The sequence below is a fragment of the Coregonus clupeaformis genome, unplaced genomic scaffold, assembly GCF_020615455.1.
Source record: "Coregonus clupeaformis isolate EN_2021a unplaced genomic scaffold, ASM2061545v1 scaf0059, whole genome shotgun sequence".
Lineage (NCBI taxonomy): Eukaryota > Metazoa > Chordata > Actinopteri > Salmoniformes > Salmonidae > Coregonus > Coregonus clupeaformis.
The window spans coordinates 634,166-656,180 of record NW_025533514.1 but is presented as its reverse complement, the minus strand read 5'-3'; the positions used below and the strand labels follow the sequence as shown (position 1 = coordinate 656,180).

The 22,015-nt window shown below is 42.2% G+C and overlaps 1 protein-coding gene across 1 annotated transcript; it reads right to left on the bottom strand.

Annotated features, from left to right (window-relative positions):
- Window positions 1-18,313: 18,313 nt before the first annotated feature.
- Window positions 18,314-21,151, bottom strand: LOC123483273 (broad substrate specificity ATP-binding cassette transporter ABCG2-like). The gene is made up of 3 exons (XM_045212880.1): window positions 21,002-21,151; window positions 18,750-18,919; window positions 18,314-18,569 (listed from the first exon to the last, which is right to left on the bottom strand). Exons 1-3 carry the CDS (start codon window positions 21,149-21,151, stop codon window positions 18,422-18,424), a joined length of 468 nt encoding a protein of 155 aa, XP_045068815.1. The 3' UTR covers window positions 18,314-18,421.
- Window positions 21,152-22,015: the final 864 nt, after the last annotated feature.

Sequence of the window (22,015 nt, the reverse complement as noted above, 5' to 3'; positions counted from 1 at the left end):
TGGTCCGAATGCAATTACAAATAGAACAAAATCCAGCGTGTGTCCGAACCGGAGATTTCCTTCCGGTAGTAATCCTTCACGGAGTTTTTTGACTTGAATGTAGTGGCTTCCTTTCCTCTTTACCATAGCCACTGCCCTAGCCTGAAGCGGGGTTGTTTCGGACGCATACAGTCCACACTCAACGTTTCCAAACGGCCAAACATTCAATGAGATCCAGGGATATAGTGCAACAAAAAATGTTTATTCTTCTTATCTAACAAAAAGGTATTCTCCAATCAACTTAAAGCAGAGATTACTTGAAATGCAAATACATAATATAATTTGACCTGTCTGTCTGTATTTCTGTATGTCTATATGGTCAAAAAACTATACCGCTCCCGCATCTAGCAAGGACTCCTCCCCCGAAGGCCCAACTTCCTGCCTTTATACTAACACAATTAACACAGTACAATGAATGGGCAAGAGGGGGGCCAAAAACTGAGTTACACTAATAACAAATGAATATATCTCAATCCGGTAAATAAATCATAAAGGTACGTACCTAATATTTCATCATATACATTAATATTTAATATATTTACACAAATGTACATGGAGCTCAGTATGTTCAGTCTTTTATACAAAATATGCCCAAAATCGGCTCTAACATTGGGTATGACGCTACAAGCCTGGCACACCTGAATTTGGGGAGTTTCTCCCATTCTTCTCTGCAGATCCTCTCAAGCTCTGTCAGGTTGGATTGGGAGCGTCGCTGCACAGCTATTTTCAGGTCTCTCCGGAGATGTTCGATCGGGTTCAAGTCCGGGCTCTGGCTGGGCCACTCAAGGACGTTCAGAGACTTGTCCCAAAGTCACTCCTGCATTGTCTTGGCTGTGTGCTTAGGGTCGTTGTCCTGTTGGAAGATGAACCTTTGCCCCAGCCTGAGGTCCTGAGTGCTCTGGAGCAGGTTTTCATCAAGGATCTCTCTGTACTTTGCCCCATTCATCTTTCCCTCGATCCTAACTAGTCTCCCAGTCCCTGCCGCTGAAAAACATCCCCACAGCATGATGTTGCCACCACCATGCTTCACCGTAGGGATGGTGGCAGGTTTCCTCCAGATGTGACACTTGGCATTCAGGACAAAGAGTTCAATCTTGGTTTCATCAGACCAGAGAATCTTGTTTCTCATGGTCTGAGAGTCCTTTAGGTGCCTTTTGGCAAACTCCAAGCGGGCTGTCATGTGCCTTTTACTGAGGAGTGGCTTCCGTCTGGCCATTCTACCATAAAGGCCTGATTGGTGGAGTGCTGCAGAGATGGTTGTCCTTCTGGAAGGTTCTCCCATCTCCACAGAGGAACTCTGGAGCTCTGTCAGAGTGACCATTGGGTTCTTGGTCACATCCCTGACCAAGGCCCTTCTCCCCCGATTGCTCAGTTTGGCTGGGCGGCCAGCTCTAGGAAGAGTCTTGGTGGTTCCAAACTTCTTCCATTTAAGAATGATGGAGGCCACTGTGTTCTTGGGGACCTTCAATGTACCCTTCCCCAGATCTGCGCCTCGATACACAATCCTGTCTCGGAGCTCTACGGACGATTCCTTCGACCTCATGGCTTGGTTTTTGCTCTGACATGCACTGTCAACCATGGGACCTTATATAAACAGGTGTGTGCCTTTCGAAATCATATCCAATCAATTGAGTTTACCACAGGTGGACTCCAATCAAGTTGTAGAAACATCTCAAGGATGATCAATGGAAAAAGGATGCACCTGAGCTCAATTTCGAGTCTCATAGTAAAGGGTCTGAATATTTTCATTTTTTATGTTGTTTTCATTAGATTGATGAGGAATCTATCTAATTAATTTTTGAACAAGGCTGTAATGTAACAAAATGTGGAAAAAGTCAAGGGGTCTGAATACTTTCCGAATGCGCTGTACGTCGTACAACGAAATGCTTACTTGCATACCACTAATCAGCTAGAAGTTTTTATAGTAGACCTTAAAAAGGTAGACTCAGCAATATGACATAGATGCAGAAAGTAAACAGCAATAGTGGGTCAATTTCCACAACAACTAAAGAGTGTTGAAGCGTTTTGGTCCCCTGGCTTTCATCTCATCTCAACATCTGCTGCTTGTCCTTTAGTTGAGTCTACCTTTAAACCTTCTCCATTCCCACTGGGCACAGACATCAGTTCAACATCTAATTTTGATTTACATTTGGTTGAGTTGTCAAATAACTTGAATTCAATGTGATATCAACAACAACAAAAATCACCATGTCATGGGATTTAGGTTAAAAGTGAGGTGAAAAAAATATTAAATGCCCTTACGTTGATTACTTTTTTGCTAATTCAATTAGTTTTCCTGGTCGATTCAACCGTCATCACATTCATTTTGTTGGTTGAAATGACATGGAAACAACTTTGATTGAACCAGTGTCGAGCCAAACTGTTTTCCATAAGGAGTTGTCAAGAGAACAGAAAAACAGACTCTGGCACCCAGGCTAAGCCTTCACTGCCTTATGCTTTAACTTCTACTGGTTACAGTTTGCCAGTGGTCTGATTCATAATACCACCAAACCAACTGTATTTTCCGTAGAAGAGAGTAAAAATACAGTAGAAGAGAAGTTCGGCATTATCTGATATTTTTTTTGTTAAGGTTGAAAATTATACATAACAGTTTACTTTTCCTCAACACCTCATCATTCAAATTATCACTCTGCTGAGGGAGAAGGTACAGCACTGGAGGCTAGTTGCTACGGGTAACGAGCGGGGTCGTACACAGGAGCATTTGACAGGAAATCATCTCGGCTGTCCAAGCAGCCTTTACTCCACTTGTTTACATCGATCGATTAGAATTATATCGATCTGATAAGGATCTGGAAGTCTTTGTACAGAACATTAGTCCGCTAATCGGTCAACTCCTGAGTGGCGCAGTGGTCTAAGGCACTGCATCGCAGTGCTAACTGTGCCACTAGAGATCCTGGTTCGAATCCAGGCTCTGTTGCAGCCGGCCGCGACCGGGAGACTCATGGGCGGCGCACAATTGGCCCAGCGTCGTCCAGGGTAGGGGAGGGAATGGCCGGCAGGGATGTAGCTCAGTTGATAGAGCATGGCGTTTGCAACGCCAGGGTTGTGGGTTCGATTCCCACGGGGGGCCAGTATAAAAAAATATGTATTCACTAACTGTAAGTCGCTCTGGATAAGAGCGTCTGCTAAATGACTAAAATGTAAATGTAAACAAACCATTGAAGTTTTGAAGTCGGCAGGTGGTGCACGCAGTGGTTGGCCCACTGGCTCAGCTGAGAATGGAATGATCCTGGTTCAGAATGGTTATTTTATATTTGATAAAATGTATATTTACAATACAAAAAGACACAGGACATAACCTACAAGTATATTTTCTTCTTAAGAAACATAAAAATAACGTTAAAGTAATGCAAATAAACAAACATAACAAATGCAAATCACTACACATGAATAGCCCAGTGACAACCGTTTAAAAAGTAAAAGTACCTCCAATAAAATAAACAGAAAAAAAGGTCAGGGGTCACAATTGTATAAACCTATGATGGAGTTGTAAGAAATGTTTTGTTATTTATAACATCACAGAGTCACACATAAAAAAAATAATAGTTTCCCCTTCTTTATCACGGAAAAGGTGTCCTTTAAGTCCATGAATTTAGGCAAGTTATTACAACGGTATATTTTGTACAAGATTTTTAAGTGAAATTTATTTTACTTTATTTGATATATATGAAATTTGGCAGGGAGCAACCAAGCTTTCTTCCATTTAATTTTAGAAATATGTGTGTTACAGAAAATGTCCATCTGGGAGAGAAGTTAAAAAGTCCCCTTAAGAATGTGTTATTACGGTTCTAATCCAGCAGGGGGCAACCTTCTAACATCAGTTGTGCGTCTATCTTGACATGTTCTCCAAAACACAAATGAGATTTCATTAATTTAGCCAAGTCCTGAAGCTATTGCTTTTCATATAGAATGACATTATTTGTAATGTATTGGGAAGTTATATGTTTCTAAGAACTTTCCATAAGAGAGTATATTCAAATCAAACCAAATATTTATTGGTCGCATACACATCAGTGGCGGTCAGTGCCGTTTAAGATGAGGGAGGATTATTTATTTTTTAAATGAGCCTTATTTCTATTACAGCATATTGTATGACTGTCATTCATATTCCATTCACCCAGTTCAATGTAACAACGATAGGTTTAGGCTACTACATGATGCTCTAATGTTCCCTGTACCCATCATGAGGTTGCTACAACCTAGCCTATGAATGAACGTTTACAGCGTAGATACACAGGTCGAGAGACCCAGTTGAGGTGGTTTCTAAATGTTCCGTTGTCATACTGGCTGGCAACGTTCTTATCCCTTGCTTGCTAGCTAGCCAACTACGGCTAACTTACAGTCATATCAAACAGTGCAGCCAGAATAACAACAGTAGCTGTGTTTGTTTAAGCTGTTTTCTAGTGACATTTATTTGGATGCATCCATAACAATGAGCTAAGAAGGCGCGATTTCGCCTGGCATAGAAAATGTGCTCTCTCCTCAGGAGGGTGTTGTTCAGAGGAGCTAGCCAACAACAGCTTACACAAACATAATGTAATTATTAGTCCAACAGTTGCAAACGAGAGTTTCTTTTGAACAAAGTCAGGTATGTCTATCCCCGTTTTGTTCCGTTTGCTTCCGTTTAAGAAACGTTTTTTTCAACAGAATCGGCGGAATGAATACACCCCTGATCACGCGTAAACAGAGTTAACTTTCATAGCAGCCACGTTGTATTCCTTCTGGCGTCTATGCACTCTCCTCCTCTCACCTCGTCCCTTCGCTTGTGGACTTCAATGCACAACACATCAGCTGTATGACCAGGTGAAAAAACCTTTCCAAGCCAAACCACATCATAACCACTACACACAGCCTACATCGTTCTCACCATATTAGCTAAAGTAACGTCCTAGTCAACATAGCTAATAGAACTAACGCGTTAGTAAACCCGCTACAATCATGCAGTAACGTTACAGTGTACAGTCAGTAAGCAGTTACGCCGGCGGGCCCCAGTGGCAATAAATTAGTAAAACCAAAAGCGTAAGGTTACCTTGACTTGGAAGAGTTCCAGTGTTGTGTTAGAAAGTCATAGCCAGCTAGCATCCTTCTGTTGGAGCAGGGTGTTTCAGTAGGCTAAACTAGCTAGCTGCATTTGCTAGCTATTTAAATGAAACTGAAAGTTAAAAAAAAATATATAATCTCTCGCACTCGATTTCTCTCTTGCTTCTCCTTCATTTTGGAAGAAATGAATTTGTTCAAAACTGTTCAACTATTGTCTTTCTCTCTCTTTGAGTCAACTACTCACCACATTTTATACACTGCAGTGCTAGCTAGCTGTAGCTTATGCTTTCAGTACTAGATTCATTATCTGATCCTTTGATTGGGTGGACAACATGTCAGTTCATGCTGCATGAGCTCTGATAGGCTGGAAAACTTCCGGAGGACGTCCTCCAGCCTGTCATAATTACTGTGTAAGTCTATGGAAGTGGGTGAGAACCATGAGCCTCCTAGGTTTTGTATTGAAGTCAATGTACACAGAGGAGGACAGAAGCTAGCTGTCCTCCGGCTACACCATGGTGCTACCCTACAGAGTGCTGTTGAGGCTACTGTAGACCTTCTTTGCAAAATAGTGTGTTTTAATCAATTATTTGGTGACGTGATTATATTTAGTATAGTTTTATCTAAAAATGATAACTTTAATGTTTTACAATTTGTATTTTTATGAAATTCACTCCCCTTCCTCCTCTGAGGAGCCTCCACTGATTCACATACTGTATTTAGAAGATGTTATTGCCGGTGTAGCGAAATGCTTGTGTTCCTAGCTCCAACAGTGCAGTAATATCTAACAATACACACAAATCTAAAAAGTAAAAGAATGGAATTAAGAAATATAGATATTTTGGAAAGTATTCAGACCCCTTGACTCTTCCACATTTTGTTATGTTACAGCCTTATTCTAAAATAGAATTTTTATTTATATTTTTTTCTTCAGCAATCTACACACAATACCCCATAAGGACAAAGCAAGAACAGGTTTTTAGAATTTGTTGCAAATGTATTAAAAATAAAAATAAATATATCACACTTAGCAATCAATGATGCAATATAATGTCATCACTTAGTAATTAATTATGCAATATAATGTCATCACTTATTAATCAATGATGCAATATAGTGACATCACTTATGTTTTAGTTCAACTACTACAGTAAGTGAATTGTAGCGGTGTATTTTATGATTGATTTATTTTAGACATATTATATAACAGTTAACACTAATGTTATAATTGTCATACCTCACTTATGGTTTTTAATAATAATACTTATTATATTAGAATATTATCTGTCCAATAAATGTGTTTTGTAAATGAGACAACAAATCTGTCTCTGAATCTGTCCAGCGTCCAATGAACTGGTTGTCCATACCATAGACATAGAATGAATAGAACGGTCCTCGTTCAAGTCAATGACGGCATAATGGGTGGACTGGCAGCCATTGCAAGTGTACCCACAGGAGCAAAGCAGGAAGTAAAAGCAGGAAGTGTACACATCAATCTTTGCTGTGATTTGTTGAATCAACTTAACTGACATTACAAAAATTCCATTCCATTGCATGAGCCACAATCAGTTAGCATCATTTGAATGAACATTCTACATTACCATGGAAATGATTGCATCACAATACCAGGCAGCCATTGCTAGTGTACCCATGAGTTTACCAGTCAAACTGCCAGGGTTAGAGGTTCCAGACCTGTTCTATAGACCCCCTCTTCAGAGGAGGAGCCTACAATGTTCTGTCTGTGAGTCTGTCCTCTCCTCGGGACTGACAGAAGGACAGACTGTCTGTTGTTCCTCATCAGTAACGACACCAAGTCTTTGTTCCTCTTGCTATTGGTCCATAACACAGGAGACGCCACGCTATTGGTCCCGCTGTGTTGGCGAGGGAGCCTTCCTATTGGCTTAGAGAGCAGTCTGTATCCAGGAAACAGCCAATGAGCAGGGAGTCTGAAACAACTGAGCAAATCGTATCTGGACAGAGCTGGCCTGCTATTGGCCAGGAGGAGGGGGAGGTTCAACCTTGGGTAGGGGTGGTTGAGAGGGTGACCAACCGTTTTTGTGAATAGTGGTTGTTTAACATTGGCTATCCTGTTCACAGTTGTCGTTCTGGTTGTGGTCTTAGCTTTGACCGTTGTTTGTGATCGTGGTGGTCTTGTGGTCAGATGTCGGTCTGGGTGTTGTCGCTCCACCGGTATGACCCTGCAGGAGGGGTAATGGTTCACAGGTGACCCATCTATGTCAACCACCCGGTAAGGTTTAGTTGTGATTGCGGTTGTAGGTTTGACCGTTGGAGGCGGTGGTGGTGGTGGTGTGGTCGGGGGTATGACTCGTCCACAGGTGGGGTACACCGGTGACCCGTCTAACTGTACAACCTGGAACCCTGTCAGCCAGGGGTCAAAGGTCAGCCCAGGGTCAGTGTCTGTCTGACCTAGAGGGAGAGGTAGAGGTTCAGATTAATGGTGCTTTTTACAGAGGATCAACTATTCACCTCGACACAACTCAAACACTAAGGACTGGATTCAATCCATAGTGCTGAAGATCCGCGCTGTAGCGCAATTTAAATGTAAAGGTCATTTTCCAATAGAGCCGACATATGCAGCGTTTACCGTGAACGCAGTCTCCGCTAACGCGGGAACATTGCCTCTGAATTTTGATGGCGCTACAGCGTGCATCTTCAGTGCTACGAACTGAATCGAGCCCTAACACAAACATTGAAAACACACATTTAACAATAACACCATCATTTAACAAGAACACCATCATTTAACTAGAACACCATCATTTAACAAGAACACCATCATTTAACAAGAACACCATCATTTAACAATAACACTATCATTTAACAAGAACACCATCATTTAACAAGAACACCATCATTTAACAAGAACACCATCATTTAACAATAACACCATCATTTAACAAGAACACCATCATTTAACAAGAACACCATCATTTAACAAGAACACCATCATTTAACAAGAACACCATCATTTAACAATAACACTATCATTTAACAATAACACTATCATTTAATTATAATACAGGAATGTGTAAAAGTCAAATGTTGTTTATCCAAAAACGTTCATATGAGTGAAACGGCATAATACTTTACGTAGGTCATCAGACTGTTAAGGGCGGCAGGTAGCTTAGTGGTTAAGAGCGTTGTGCCAGTAACCGAAAGGTAGCTGGTTCTAATCCCCGAGCCGACTAGGTGAAAAATCTGTCGATGTGCCCTTAAGCAAGGCACTTAACCCTAATTGCTCATGTAAGTCGCTCTGGATAAGAGCGTCTGCTAAATGACTAAAATGTAAATGTAAAATGTTAAACAGCCATCACTAGCACAGAGAGGCTGCTGCCTATTGAAATCACTGGCCACTTTAATAAATGGAACACTAGTCACTTTAATAATGCCACTTTAATAATGTTTACATATCTTGCATTACCCAACTCATATGTATATACTGTATTCTATACTATCTTAATAATGTTTCCATATCTTGCATTACCCATCTCATATGTATATACTGTATTCTATACTATCTTAATAATGTTTCCATATCTTGCATTACCCATCTCATATGTATATACTGTATTCTATACTATCTTAATAACGTTTACATATCTCATCTCATATGTATATACTTTATTCTATACTATCTTAATAATGTGTACATATCTTGCATTCCCCATCTCATCTGTATATACTGTATTCTATACTATCTATTGCATCTTAGCCTATGCTGCTCTGATAATGACATTGCTCATCCATATATTTATATATTCTTATTCCATTCCTTTACTTAGATTTGTGTGTATTAGGTTTTTGTTGTGTATCTGTTAGATATTACTTGCTAGATATTACTGCACTGTCGGAACTAGAAGCACAAGCATTTCGCTACACTCGCAATAACATCTGCTAACCATGTGTACGTGACCAATACATTTGATTTGATGTATCACACCTCTAAGACACTGCCACAGTAAACACTGTTCCACACACCTCAACAGTAGCCGGGGTTGTTCTTCTGAAGCGATCTGATCCCACACGTACATATTTCATAAGAACAGAAATGTTCAAGTTGGCATCAGTGTTAAAGGCCTAGTGCAGTCAAAAATCTGTTTTTCCTCTATTTTGTATCATATTGTACAACAGCCGATGAAACTAACTCTGTAAAAACATACATGTATATTTTTATCAAGTGTTATTTCCTGATAGTACGCAGGTTGAAAATACAACATACACAGGACTTTCTAATCAGCAGGTTTTGCATGGGTGGAGTTTTGGCTTGACCACCAGGTGGTCAATTAGTTAATAGGCCAATAACAGAGTTCCAAACCTCTCTGCCAATAACAAATAGTTTTCAGTTTTACACTCCCCACTCAGACCATTCCCAGACAGTCTTAGCTAAATTATTGCTTGAGAGGTTTTTGCTAAAAAAAGCTATTTTTGTTTCTTTTTGACAATTTGAATAGAAAACTGTCACAGTAAGGTCCTTCATTGTTACCCAGAAATGATTTGATATTGATATAAAAACTCCAGCGGTGTATTTGATCTGTCAGCACCAGCAGTCCAAGCCTCTCTCTTATATGTGAGTGAAGTGAGTTTGGAAAAACTGAAAGTATGGGTCTTTAGAAATAGTTTTCACATACAAACTTTATATGTCCGAACTCAGAATCAAATAGGCTTCCCAAACATAACATGATCACTGTGGTGGAAACGTTTATTTTCATTGGCGATTTTCTGCATTTTTCAAAGTCCCATCAGTAGTCGGATTTCAGATGTGTCCATGTAAACAGGATTATTAGAGAAATCGATCTTCTTGCAAAGCATGTAAATGTTTTAAATCGAACTACAGTATTATATCAATCTGACTATGAAACATTGTGTGCATGTAACCGTACTCAATGTGAGACGTATGTGAAACATTGTGTGCATGTAACCGTACTCAATGTGAGACGTATGTGAAACATTGTGTGCATGTAACCGTACTCACTGTGAGACGTATGTGAAACATTGTGTGCATGTAACCGTACTCAATGTGAGACGTATATGAAACATTGGGTTTTTAGCATGCAGATCTCAAGTCAGAACACCGCCCTTCATTTAGTTGTCGAGAAAATATGAAGTGACAGTCTAACAGTGAGTTAAAGGTTTAGTTAGTATATAAAGTATGAAGTGACATATATAAAGTATGAAGTGACATATATAAAGTATGAAGTGACATATATAAAGTATGAAGTGACATATATAAAGTATGAAGTGACATATATAAAGTATGAAGTGACATATATAAAGTATGAAGTGAGCTAAAGGTTTAGTTAGTATATAAAGTATGAAGTGACATATATAAAGTATGAAGTGACATATATAAAGTATGAAGTGACATATATAAAGTATGAAGTGACATATATAAAGTATGAAGTGACATATATAAAGTATGAAGTGACATATATAAAGTATGGAGTGACATATATAAAGTATGAAGTGAGCTAAAGGTTTAGTTAGTATATAAAGTATGAAGTGACATATATAAAGTATGAAGTGACATATATAAAGTATGAAGTGACATATATAAAGTATGAAGTGACATATATAAAGTATGAAGTGACATATATAAAGTATGAAGTGAGCTAAAGGTTTAGTTAGTATATAAAGTATGAAGTGACATATATAAAGTATGAAGTGACATATATAAAGTATGAAGTGAGCTAAAGGTTTAGTTAGTATATAAAGTATGAAGTGACATATATAAAGTATGAAGTGACATATATAAAGTATGAAGTGACATATATAAAGTATGAAGTGACATATATAAAGTATGAAGTGACATATATAAAGTATGAAGTGACATATATAAAGTATGAAGTGACATATATAAAGTATGAAGTGAGCTAAAGGTTTAGTTAGTATATAAAGTATGAAGTGACATATATAAAGTATGAAGTGACATATATAAAGTATGAAGTGACATATATAAAGTATGAAGTGAGCTAAAGGTTTAGTTAGTATATAAAGTATGAAGTGACATATATAAAGTATGAAGTGACATATATAAAGTATGAAGTGACATATATAAAGTATGAAGTGACATATATAAAGTATGAAGTGACATATATAAAGTATGAAGTGACATATATAAAGTATGAAGTGAGCTAAAGGTTTAGTTAGTATATAAAGTATGAAGTGACATATATAAAGTATGAAGTGAGTTAAAGGTTTAGTTAGTATATAAAGTATGAAGTGACATATATAAAGTATGAAGTGAGCTAAAGGTTTAGTTAGTATATAAAGTATGAAGTGACATATATAAAGTATGAAGTGACATATATAAAGTATGAAGTGACATATATAAAGTATGAAGTGACATATATAAAGTATGAAGTGAGCTAAAGGTTTAGTTAGTATATAAAGTATGAAGTGACATATATAAAGTATGAAGTGACATATATAAAGTATGAAGTAACATATATAAAGTATGAAGTGACATATATAAAGTATGAAGTGACATATATAAAGTATGAAGTGACATATATAAAGTATGAAGTGAGCTAAAGGTTTAGTTAGTATATAAAGTATGAAGTGACATATATAAAGTATGAAGTGACATATATAAAGTATGAAGTGACATATATAAAGTATGAAGTGACATATATAAAGTATGAAGTGACATATATAAAGTATGAAGTGACATATATAAAGTATGAAGTGAGCTAAAGGTTTAGTTAGTATATAAAGTATGAAGTGACATATATAAAGTATGAAGTGAGTTAAAGGTTTAGTTAGTATATAAAGTATGAAGTGACATATATAAAGTATGAAGTGAGCTAAAGGTTTAGTTAGTATATAAAGTATGAAGTGACATATATAAAGTATGAAGTGACATATATAAAGTATGAAGTGACATATATAAAGTATGAAGTGACATATATAAAGTATGAAGTGAGCTAAAGGTTTAGTTAGTATATAAAGTATGAAGTGACATATATAAAGTATGAAGTGACATATATAAAGTATGAAGTAACATATATAAAGTATGAAGTGACATATATAAAGTATGAAGTGACATATATAAAGTATGAAGTGACATATATAAAGTATGAAGTGACATATATAAAGTATGAAGTGAGCTAAAGGTTTAGTTAGTATATAAAGTATGAAGTGACATATATAAAGTATGAAGTGAGTTAAAGGTTTAGTTAGTATATAAAGTATGAAGTGACATATATAAAGTATGAAGTGAGCTAAAGGTTTAGTTAGTATATAAAGTATGAAGTGACATATATAAAGTATGAAGTGAGTTAAAGGTTTAGTTAGTATATAAAGTATGAAGTGACATATATAAAGTATGAAGTGAGCTAAAGGTTTAGTTAGTATATAAAGTATGAAGTGACATATATAAAGTATGAAGTGACATATATAAAGTATGAAGTGACATATATAAAGTATGAAGTGACATATATAAAGTATGAAGTGACATATATAAAGTATGAAGTGACATATATAAAGTATGAAGTGAGCTAAAGGTTTAGTTAGTATATAAAGTATGAAGTGACATATATAAAGTATGAAGTGACATATATAAAGTATGAAGTGACATATATAAAGTATGAAGTGACATATATAAAGTATGAAGTGACATATATAAAGTATGAAGTGACATATATAAAGTATGAAGTGAGCTAAAGGTTTAGTTAGTATATAAAGTATGAAGTGACATATATTTTTTATTTTATTTTTTATTTCACCTTTATTTAACCAGGTAAACCAGTTGAGAACAAGTTCTCATTTACAACTGCGACCTGGCCAAGATAAAGCATAGCAGTGCGATAAAAACAACAACACAGAGTTACATATGGGGTAAAACAAAACAAAAATCCCCAAAAAAAAAAAAAAAAAAAAAAATAAAAAAAAATACAACAGAAATACAATTAATATACAGTGTGCAAATTTAGCAAGTTATGGAGGTAAGGCAATAAAATAGGCTATAGTGCAAAATAATTACAATTTAGTATTAACACTGGAATGATGTGCAAGAGATGATGTGCAAATAGAGATACTGGGGTACAGATGAGCAAAATAAATAACAATATAGGGATGAGGTAGTTGGGCGGGCTAATTTCAGATGGGCTGTGTACAGGTGCAGTGATCGGTAAGGTGCTCTGACAACTGATGCCTAAAGTTAGTGAGGGAGATAAGCGTCTCCAGCTTCAGAGATTTTTGCAGTTTGTTCCAGTCATTGGCAGCAGAGAACTGGAAGGAATTGCGGCCAAAGGAGGTGTTGGCTTTGGGGATGACCAGTGAGATATACCCGCTGGAGCGCAGACTACGGGTGGGTGTTGCTATGGTGACCAATGAGCTAAGATAAGGCGGGGATTTGCCTAGCAGTGATTTATAGATGGCCTGGAGCCAGTGGGTTTGGCGACGAATATGTAGTGAGGACCAGCCAACAAGAGCGTACAGGTCACAGTGGTGGGTATTATATGGGGCTTTGGAGACAAAGTATGAAGTGAGTTAAAGGTTTAGTTAGTATATAAAGTATGACGTGACATATATAAAGTATGAAGTGAGCTAAAGGTTTAGTTAGTATATAAAGTATGAAGTGACATATATAAAGTATGAAGTGACATATATAAAGTATGAAGTGAGTTAAAGGTTTAGTTAGTATATAAAGTATGAAGTGACATATATAAAGTATGAAGTGAGCTAAAGGTTTAGTTAGTATATAAAGTATGAAGTGTATAAGGTGAGCTTTAAATACAGCAGATATTACTAGTTAGTGTTGAACTGACCTGTTGCTGTTGATGTGATGAAGGTTACTCTGAGGAGGAAGAGGAACAGACAGACACAAAGAGGAGGTGATGCTAAGCTGGAACACATGGCTGGAGAGAGAGAGCAGAGGAGAGGAGAGGAGAGGAGTGGGGAGCAGAGGAGAGCAGAGGAGAGGAGAGGAGAGGAGTGGGGAGAGGACAGAGGTTCTGTCTATAAGAGCGGAGATGTGGGTGGGGTTTCCCCCGTACAGACTCAGACAGTATTTATTTACTTAGCTTCCTTTCATCAGGTGGAAGTTGTAAGTGGTGACTCAGGTAATGTAGCTGGTCTGTCTACCTCTGTCTCAGGTCTGTCTCAGGTCTGTCTACCTCTATCTCAGGTCTGTCTACCTCTGTCTCAGGTCTGTCTACCTCTGTCTCAGGTCTGTCTACCTCTGTCTCAGGTCTGTCTACCCCTGTCTCAGGTCTGTCTCAGGTCTGTCTACCCCTGTCTCAGGTCTGTCTACCCCTGTCTCAGGTCTGTCTCAGGTCTGTCTCAGGTCTGTCTACCCCTGTCTCAGGTCTGTCTACCTCTTTCTCAGGTCTGTCTACCTCTGTCTCAGGTCTGTCTCAGGTCTGTCTACCTCTGTCTCAGGTCTGTCTACCTCTGTCTCAGGTCTGTCTACCCCTGTTTCAGGTCTGTCTCAGGTCTGTCTACCCCTGTCTCAGGTCTGTCTCAGGTCTGTCTACCCCTGTCTCAGGTCTGTCTCAGGTCTGTCTCAGGTCTGTCTACCCCTGTCTCAGGTCTGTCTACCTCTTTCTCAGGTCTGTCTACCTCTGTCTCAGGTCTGTCTCAGGTCTGTCTACCCCTGTCTCAGGTCTGTCTACCCCTGTCTCAGGTCTGTCTACCTCTTTCTCAGGTCTGTCTACCTCTGTCTCAGGTCTGTCTACCTCTTTCTCAGGTCTGTCTACCTCTGTCTCAGGTCTGTCTCAGGTCTGTCTACCTCTGTCTCAGGTCTGTCTCAGGTCTGTCTACCCCTGTCTCAGGTCTGTCTACCTCTTTCTCAGGTCTGTCTACCTCTGTCTCAGGTCTGTCTACCTCTGTCTCAGGTCTGTCTACCTCTGTCTCAGGTCTGTCTACCTCTTTCTCAGGTCTACCTCTTTCTCAGGTCTGTCTACCTCTTTCTCAGGTCTGTCTACCCCTGTCTCAGGTCTGTCTACCCCTGTCTCAGGTCTGTCTACCTCTTTCTGAGGTCTGTCTCAGGTCTGTCTACCCCTGTCTCAGGTCTGTCTACCTCTTTCTCAGGTCTGTCTACCTCTTTCTCAGGTCTGTCTACCTCTTTCTCAGGTCTGTCTACCCCTGTCTCAGGTCTGTCTACCCCTGTCTCAGGTCTGTCTACCCCTGTCTCAGGTCTGTCTACCCCTGTCTCAGGTCTGTCTACCTCTTTCTCAGGTCTGTCTACCTCTTTCTCAGGTCTGTCTACCCCTTTCTCAGGTCTGTCTACCCGTCTCAGGTCTGTCTACCCCTGTCTCAGGTCTGTCTCAGGTCTGTCTACCTCTTTCTCAGGTCTGTCTACCTCTTTCTCAGGTCTGTCTACCTCTGTCTCAGGTCTGTCTACCTCTGTCTCAGGTCTGTCTACCTCTTTCTCAGGTCTGTCTACCTCTTTCTCAGGTCTGTCTACCTCTGTCTCAGGTCTGTCTACCTCTTTCTCAGGTCTGTCTACCCCTGTCTCAGGTCTGTCTCAGGTCTGTCTACCTCTTTCTCAGGTCTGTCTACCTCTTTCTCAGGTCTGTCTACCTCTTTCTCAGGTCTGTCTACCTGTCTCAGGTCTGTCTACCTGTCTCAGGTCTGTCTACCTCTGTCTCAGGTCTGTCTACCTGTCTCAGGTCTGTCTCAGGTCTGTCTACCTGTCTCAGGTGTGTCTCAGGTCTGTCTACCTCTTTCTCAGGTCTGTCTACCCCTGTCTCAGGTCTGTCTACCCCTGTCTCAGGTCTGTTGTAAGTGTGTCTTAACTGTGTCTAAGGTGTTTTTTGTTTCAGGTGTTTCAGAGAGGATTCTAGATTGTTGCAACATGGAACCACAACCTGGAGGAGGAGACACTTAAAGTACACAACATTAGCCACTTTAGTATAATGACCAAGCCTCATGCGTTACGTAATGCGTGTGCGTGTGCCAGCTGTTAATCGTGGGTCTTAAATGTCTACTGTCCTCCATGCAATCTCTCATCACACTGATTAGCCAACCTACCCGAGGGTTTCCAAACACACACACACACACCCTGATATGTTTACACTGTGTTGCCATGGACACATGCCTTTGCCAGTGTCTGCTTTCATCCCACACCAGTTCCTCGTTCTGTCATCTGAGGGAGGATGTGTGTGTTGATACCAAAAGTTACACAGATGAGGAACTAGAAAAAAGTTGATATAAAGTTTATTTCTTTTTTTGTATTGTTATGTTTTAATAGTCGACATAATTCAGTACATAAACCATAATGGCGCTGGAGGAGATGGCTGCCGTTCTACGGGCTTCCTCCACGCTGATCCTCAACACGGGGCCCCCTCAGGGGTGCATGCTCAGTCCCCTCCTGTCTCAACACGGGGACCCCTCAGGGGTGCGTGCTCAGTCCCCTCCTGTCTCAACACGGGGACCCCTCAGGGGTGCGTGCTCAGTCCCCTCCTGTCTCAACACGGGGCCCCCTCAGGGTCGCATGCTCAGTCCCCTCCTGTCTCAACACGGGGACCCCTCAGGGTCGCATGCTCAGTCCCCTCCTGTCTCAACACGGGGGCCCCTCAGGGGTGCGTGCTCAGTCCCCTCCTGTCTCAACACGGGGGCCCCTCAGGGGTGCGTGCTCAGTCCCCTCCTGTCTCAACACGGGGACCCCTCAGGGGTGCGTGCTCAGTCCCGTCCTGTCTCAACACGGGGACCCCTCAGGGGCGCATGCTCAGTCCCGTCCTGTCTCAACACGGGGACCCCTCAGGGGCGCATGCTCAGTCCCGTCCTGTCTCAACACGGGGCCCCCTCAGGGGCGCATGCTCAGTCCCCTCCTGTCTCAACACGGGGGCCCCTCAGGGGTGCATGCTCAGTCCCGTCCTGCACTCCCTGTTCAACCATGGCTGCGTGGCCAGGCGCGACTCCAACATCATCATTAAGTTTGCCGACGACACAACAGTGGTAGGCCTGATCACCGACAACGATGAGACAGCCTATAGAGAGGAGGTCAGAGACCTGGCCGTGTGGTGCCAGGATAACAACCTCTCCCTCAACGTGATCAAGACAAAGGAGATGATTGTGGACTACAGGAAAAGGAGGATGAGCGCGCCCCCAATCTCATCGACGGGGCTGTAGTGGAGCAGGTCCACATCACCAACAAACTATCATGGTCCAAACACACCAAGACAGCCGTGAAGAGGGCACGACAAAGCCTATTCCCCTTCAGGAGACTGAAAATATTTGGCATGGGTCCTCAGATCCTCAAAAAGTTATACAGCTGCACCATCGAGAGCATCCTGACTGGTTGCATCACCGCCTGGTATGATAACTGCTCTGCCTCCGACCGCAAGGCACTACAGAGGGTACTGCGTATGGCCCAGTACATCACTGGGGCCAAGCTCCCTGCCATCCAGGACCTCTATACCAGGCGGTGTCAGAGTAAGGCCCTAAAAACTGCCAAAGACTCCAGCCACCCTAGTCATAGACTGTTCTCTCTGCTACCGCACGGCAAGCGGTACCGGAGCGCCAAGTCTGGGACCAAAAGGCTCCTCAACAGCTTCTACCCCCAATCCATAAGACTCCTGAATTAATGAATTTAATTATTTGATATTTTTCTTATTTTTTAAATCGAATTTTTTTAAATCTATTTTTTACTTAACACTTTTTTCTTCTTAAAACTGCATTGTTGGTTAAGGTCAGTCAGCATTTCACTGTAATGTCTACACCTGTTGTATTCGGCGCATGTGACAAATACAAATGTGATTTGATTTGATACTAGGAGTAAACCATTTGTAAGTGTGTAAGACTTAAAAATAGTTCAAAAACGTTTTTTATAAACAAAATCTAGGGCTGAGTTCCAAGTGGTCCATTTATAATGAGTCCTTTGGGCTCTGGTCAAAAGTAGTGCACTCTAGGGAACAGGGTGCCATTTGGGATTCACCCAGGACTACTGCATAAGTGTTTACAGAGCACCAAATCATCAATATATTTGGTATCAATACACGTGAATTGTGTTGCATTAATAAAAAGTGAACAGGTCATAAAACGTGAATGACTCACGATAATCAACTACATCGTGGTATAAACCATCTGTAGGTAAATGGAAGTGTCTTTTAGATAATAAACATTGAAAGAATTAATTTGGAATGTGACGATGATTGATGATGATGATTTTCTCTAATGCCTAATTTCACCTTCCGCTTCAATCGAACGTCCGCTCCCATCCGCATCTGTGCATTTCCCCTGAAAAGTGTCCTGCAGAGATTTCAGAGTCCATGCGGACAGAAGTGGACGTTGGATATCGCATCATCATCAGAGGACGGCACGGAAGGGGAAGGCGTACATTTGGCTTAACCTCTGACCTCTATGTGAACTTCTTGATAAAACGTAGTTTGAGGTACGCGATTGCCAGGAAGATCATGGTCATGATCGCCAGGGCAACGTGATTCTGCCACAGCCCCCAGGTGGTGTAGTCAATCCCCTGGTTCTTCAGAAAGTCTTCCCCCGTGCACCTGGACACAGGAGAGAAAGGTTCCTACCTCAGAAACAAACACTTCAATATCACAGAATCAAAACTTGAACCTGAGTCACATACTGTAAGGATAATATCACAGAGAGCCAGATCTCCCCTGTAAAAGAGCTCTCCTGACCTAAATGGCTAATTAAAAGTATAGTGAGACATTTTCACTTACGTCATACCAGGGGGCAGGGTGCCGTTGAGGGGCTTGTCTCCACAGAACTGGAGGCCTAAAAACTCATTAATCTGCAGAGCTGTTAGTCCGTACCGAGGGATGCTGAGGTACTGGAACCAGGCTAGCCACTCTACAATACTGGGCAGGTTCACCAACAGGCCTGAGAAGATCTGGGAGAGGAGAGGAGAGGAGAGGAGAGGAGAGGAGAGGAGAGGAGAGGAGAGGAGAGGAGAGGAGAGGAGAGGAGAGGAGAGGAGAGGAGAGGAGAGGAGAGGAGAGGAGAAAACAGATCATCATAATTTTTCATGTTTATAAGCACACACAGATCAGTTTCATCACCTACAGGACAGATGGGAACATTTTCAATATCAACCGTTTCCGAGCCAAGTCTAGAAACACAACCACTTCTGTTGTAGAATCTCAGTATGCAGATGATGCCCAAGTCAGTGCCTGCTCAGAACCCGACCTCCAGGCCATCGTTAACATATTCACATGCCCAAGTCAGTGCCTGCTCAGAACCTGACCTCCAGGCCATCGTTAAAAACATATTCACAGAAGCATACAGCAGGATGGGAGAACACCTGGCAAGACCACTGCCAACAATGCAATACTTGAACACTTTCCAAGTTTCCCATACCTAGGTACTCACCTCTCCACCAATATCCTAATCGATTATGAAATCCAACATCATATTGCTCGAGCTAGTGCTGCCTTTGGCAAACTCAGAAACAAGGTCTTTGAGGATCAAGACATTACCACAAGTTGAATGTGTACAACGCTGTGATCATCCCTGCTATTAGTGTTGTCACGATAGATAGATGGATTTTTGACTTCGATACCTAGGTTTAGTATCATGATACCAAAACGATACTCGATACCAAAACGATACTCGATACCGAAACTAAACTTGATACTGAAACAATTCCACGGCAAAAACAACAACGCATTAGCTAAAGTCACAGAATAACCACTGGGCTTTATTTATTTTTTTACATTGAACAATATGTTCATAACTGGTAAAACAACCAAAAAAACAAATAGAATATATTCTATTCTATATTAAATTTTTTGCCAAAAATAAAACAGCATATTAAATAACAGAAGAATGTCTTCAATGGTCCTTAAGCAGAACCATATCGGAAACTCAGAGCAGACAAAATAATTGTCTAATTACAACGGTATTAAAATGTAATTTGATACATATCAGGGTATCGGTTTATTGTTTTTGTAAAGCTGACAGTGTTTCCTTGTAGATTTTGTTTTTATATACAGCCTAGCTGCTGTCTGTCCTGGGATTCAGTTAGCCTAGCTGGCTCTGTCCTGGGATTCAGTTAGCCTAGCTGGCTCTGTCCTGGGATTCAGTTAGCCTAGCTGGCTCTGTCCTGGGATTCAGTTAGCCTAGCTGGCTCTGTCCTGGGATTCAGTTAGCCTAGCTGGCTCTGTCCTGGGATTCAGTTAGCCTAGCTGGCTCTGTCCCGGGATTCAGTTAGCCTAGCTGGCTCTGTCCTGGGATTCAGTTAGCCTAGCTGGCTCTGTCCTGGGATTCAGTTAGCCTAGCTGGCTCTGTCCTGGGATCCTGACAGATCCTGCTTTGGAGGAGAGACATGGAATCCCACCTAGCCTACCTGGCTCGGCGGTCTCAGATGGAGGTCGCTATTGAACATTTCCAGCGCTGCAGGAGCTATGTTTACTTTGCAATGTGGACCGCATTGACTTTCAATGTAGAAAATGCTTACTTGCGGAGGACTACAGGGGCGAAGGTGCTACTCTTAGCAAGCAAGTAGCGAACCTACACAAGCTACTGGGGAATCCACGCCCGCCTACTTTTTATTTTTCTTCCACCCCAGTAGCCGGACGCTGCTCTGGTCTGGTGGAAGTGTCACCGCCTTGTCGGCTCTCCACAGCCGACTGGCCAGTACTCAGCAGGGATCCATCCCCGAAGGGGTCTTCCCCTTCCCTGGAGAACTGAGCTGTTCTCGACCCAACCAACCAGCCATGGAGATAGGTCACTCACCATGGAAGTCGAAGAAAGACGTCCTCTGGCAATGGGGGTCTCCTTGGAGATGTTATGCCCGGACCTGACACAGACCAGAAATGGCTTTGCCGCCCTGGATCCAGAGGTTCCGGCGCCTTCTTCCTTCCGATTCAAGATCGGATCGGGAGGTACCTGCGTCTTTGTCCTCTGTTCTGTCTCCCTCTCCGGTGGCTTCTACCTCGGGTTCAGATCTTCAGAGCTCCCACCCCCATCAGACCGTGAGGCTGCCTGAGAGACCGGCCCGTGAGGCTGCCTGGGAGACCGGCCCGTGAGGCTGCCTGAGAGACCGGCCCGTGAGGCTGCCTGAGAGACCGGCCCATTCAACATCACCAGCTGTCATCATCGGCAGCTCTATGGTGAGAAACATCTCGGTTCCCAAAAACCCTGTGGACCACGAGGACAGGACATCACAAGGCTGCTTCCCAGGAGCACGAGGACAGGACATCACCAGGCTGCTACCCAGGAGCACGAGGACATCACAAGGCTGCTACCCAGGAGCACGAGGACATCACCAGGCTGCTGCCCAGGAGCACGAGGACAGGACATCACAAGGCTGCTACCCAGGAGCACGAGGACATCACCAGGCTGCTGCCCAGGAGCACGAGGACAGGACATCACCAGGCTGCTGCCCAGGAGCACGAGGACATCACCAGGCTGCTTCCCAGGAGCACGAGGACATCACCAGGCTGCTAACCAGGAGCACGAGGACAGGACATCACCAGGCTGCTACCCAGGAGCACGAGGACATCACCAGGCTGCTACCCAGGAGCACGAGGACAGGACATCACCAGGCTGCTACCCAGGAGCACGAGGACATCACCAGGCTGCTACCCAGGAGCACGAGGACAGGACATCACCAGGCTGCTACCCAGGAGCACGAGGACAGGACATCACAAGGCTGCTGCCCAGGAGCACGAGGACATCACCAGGCTGCTACCCAGGAGCACGAGGACAGGACATCACCAGGCTGCTACCCAGGAGCACGAGGACAGGACATCACCAGGCTGCTACCCAGGAGCACGAGGACAGGACATCACCAGGCTGCTGCCCAGGAGCACGAGGACAGGACAGCACCAGGCTGCTACCCAGGAGCACGAGGACAGGACATCACCAGGCTGCTGCCCAGGAGCACGAGGACAGGACATCACCAGGCTGCTACCCAGGAGCACGAGGACAGGACATCACAAGGCTACTACCCAGGAGCACGAGGACAGGACATCACCAGGCTGCT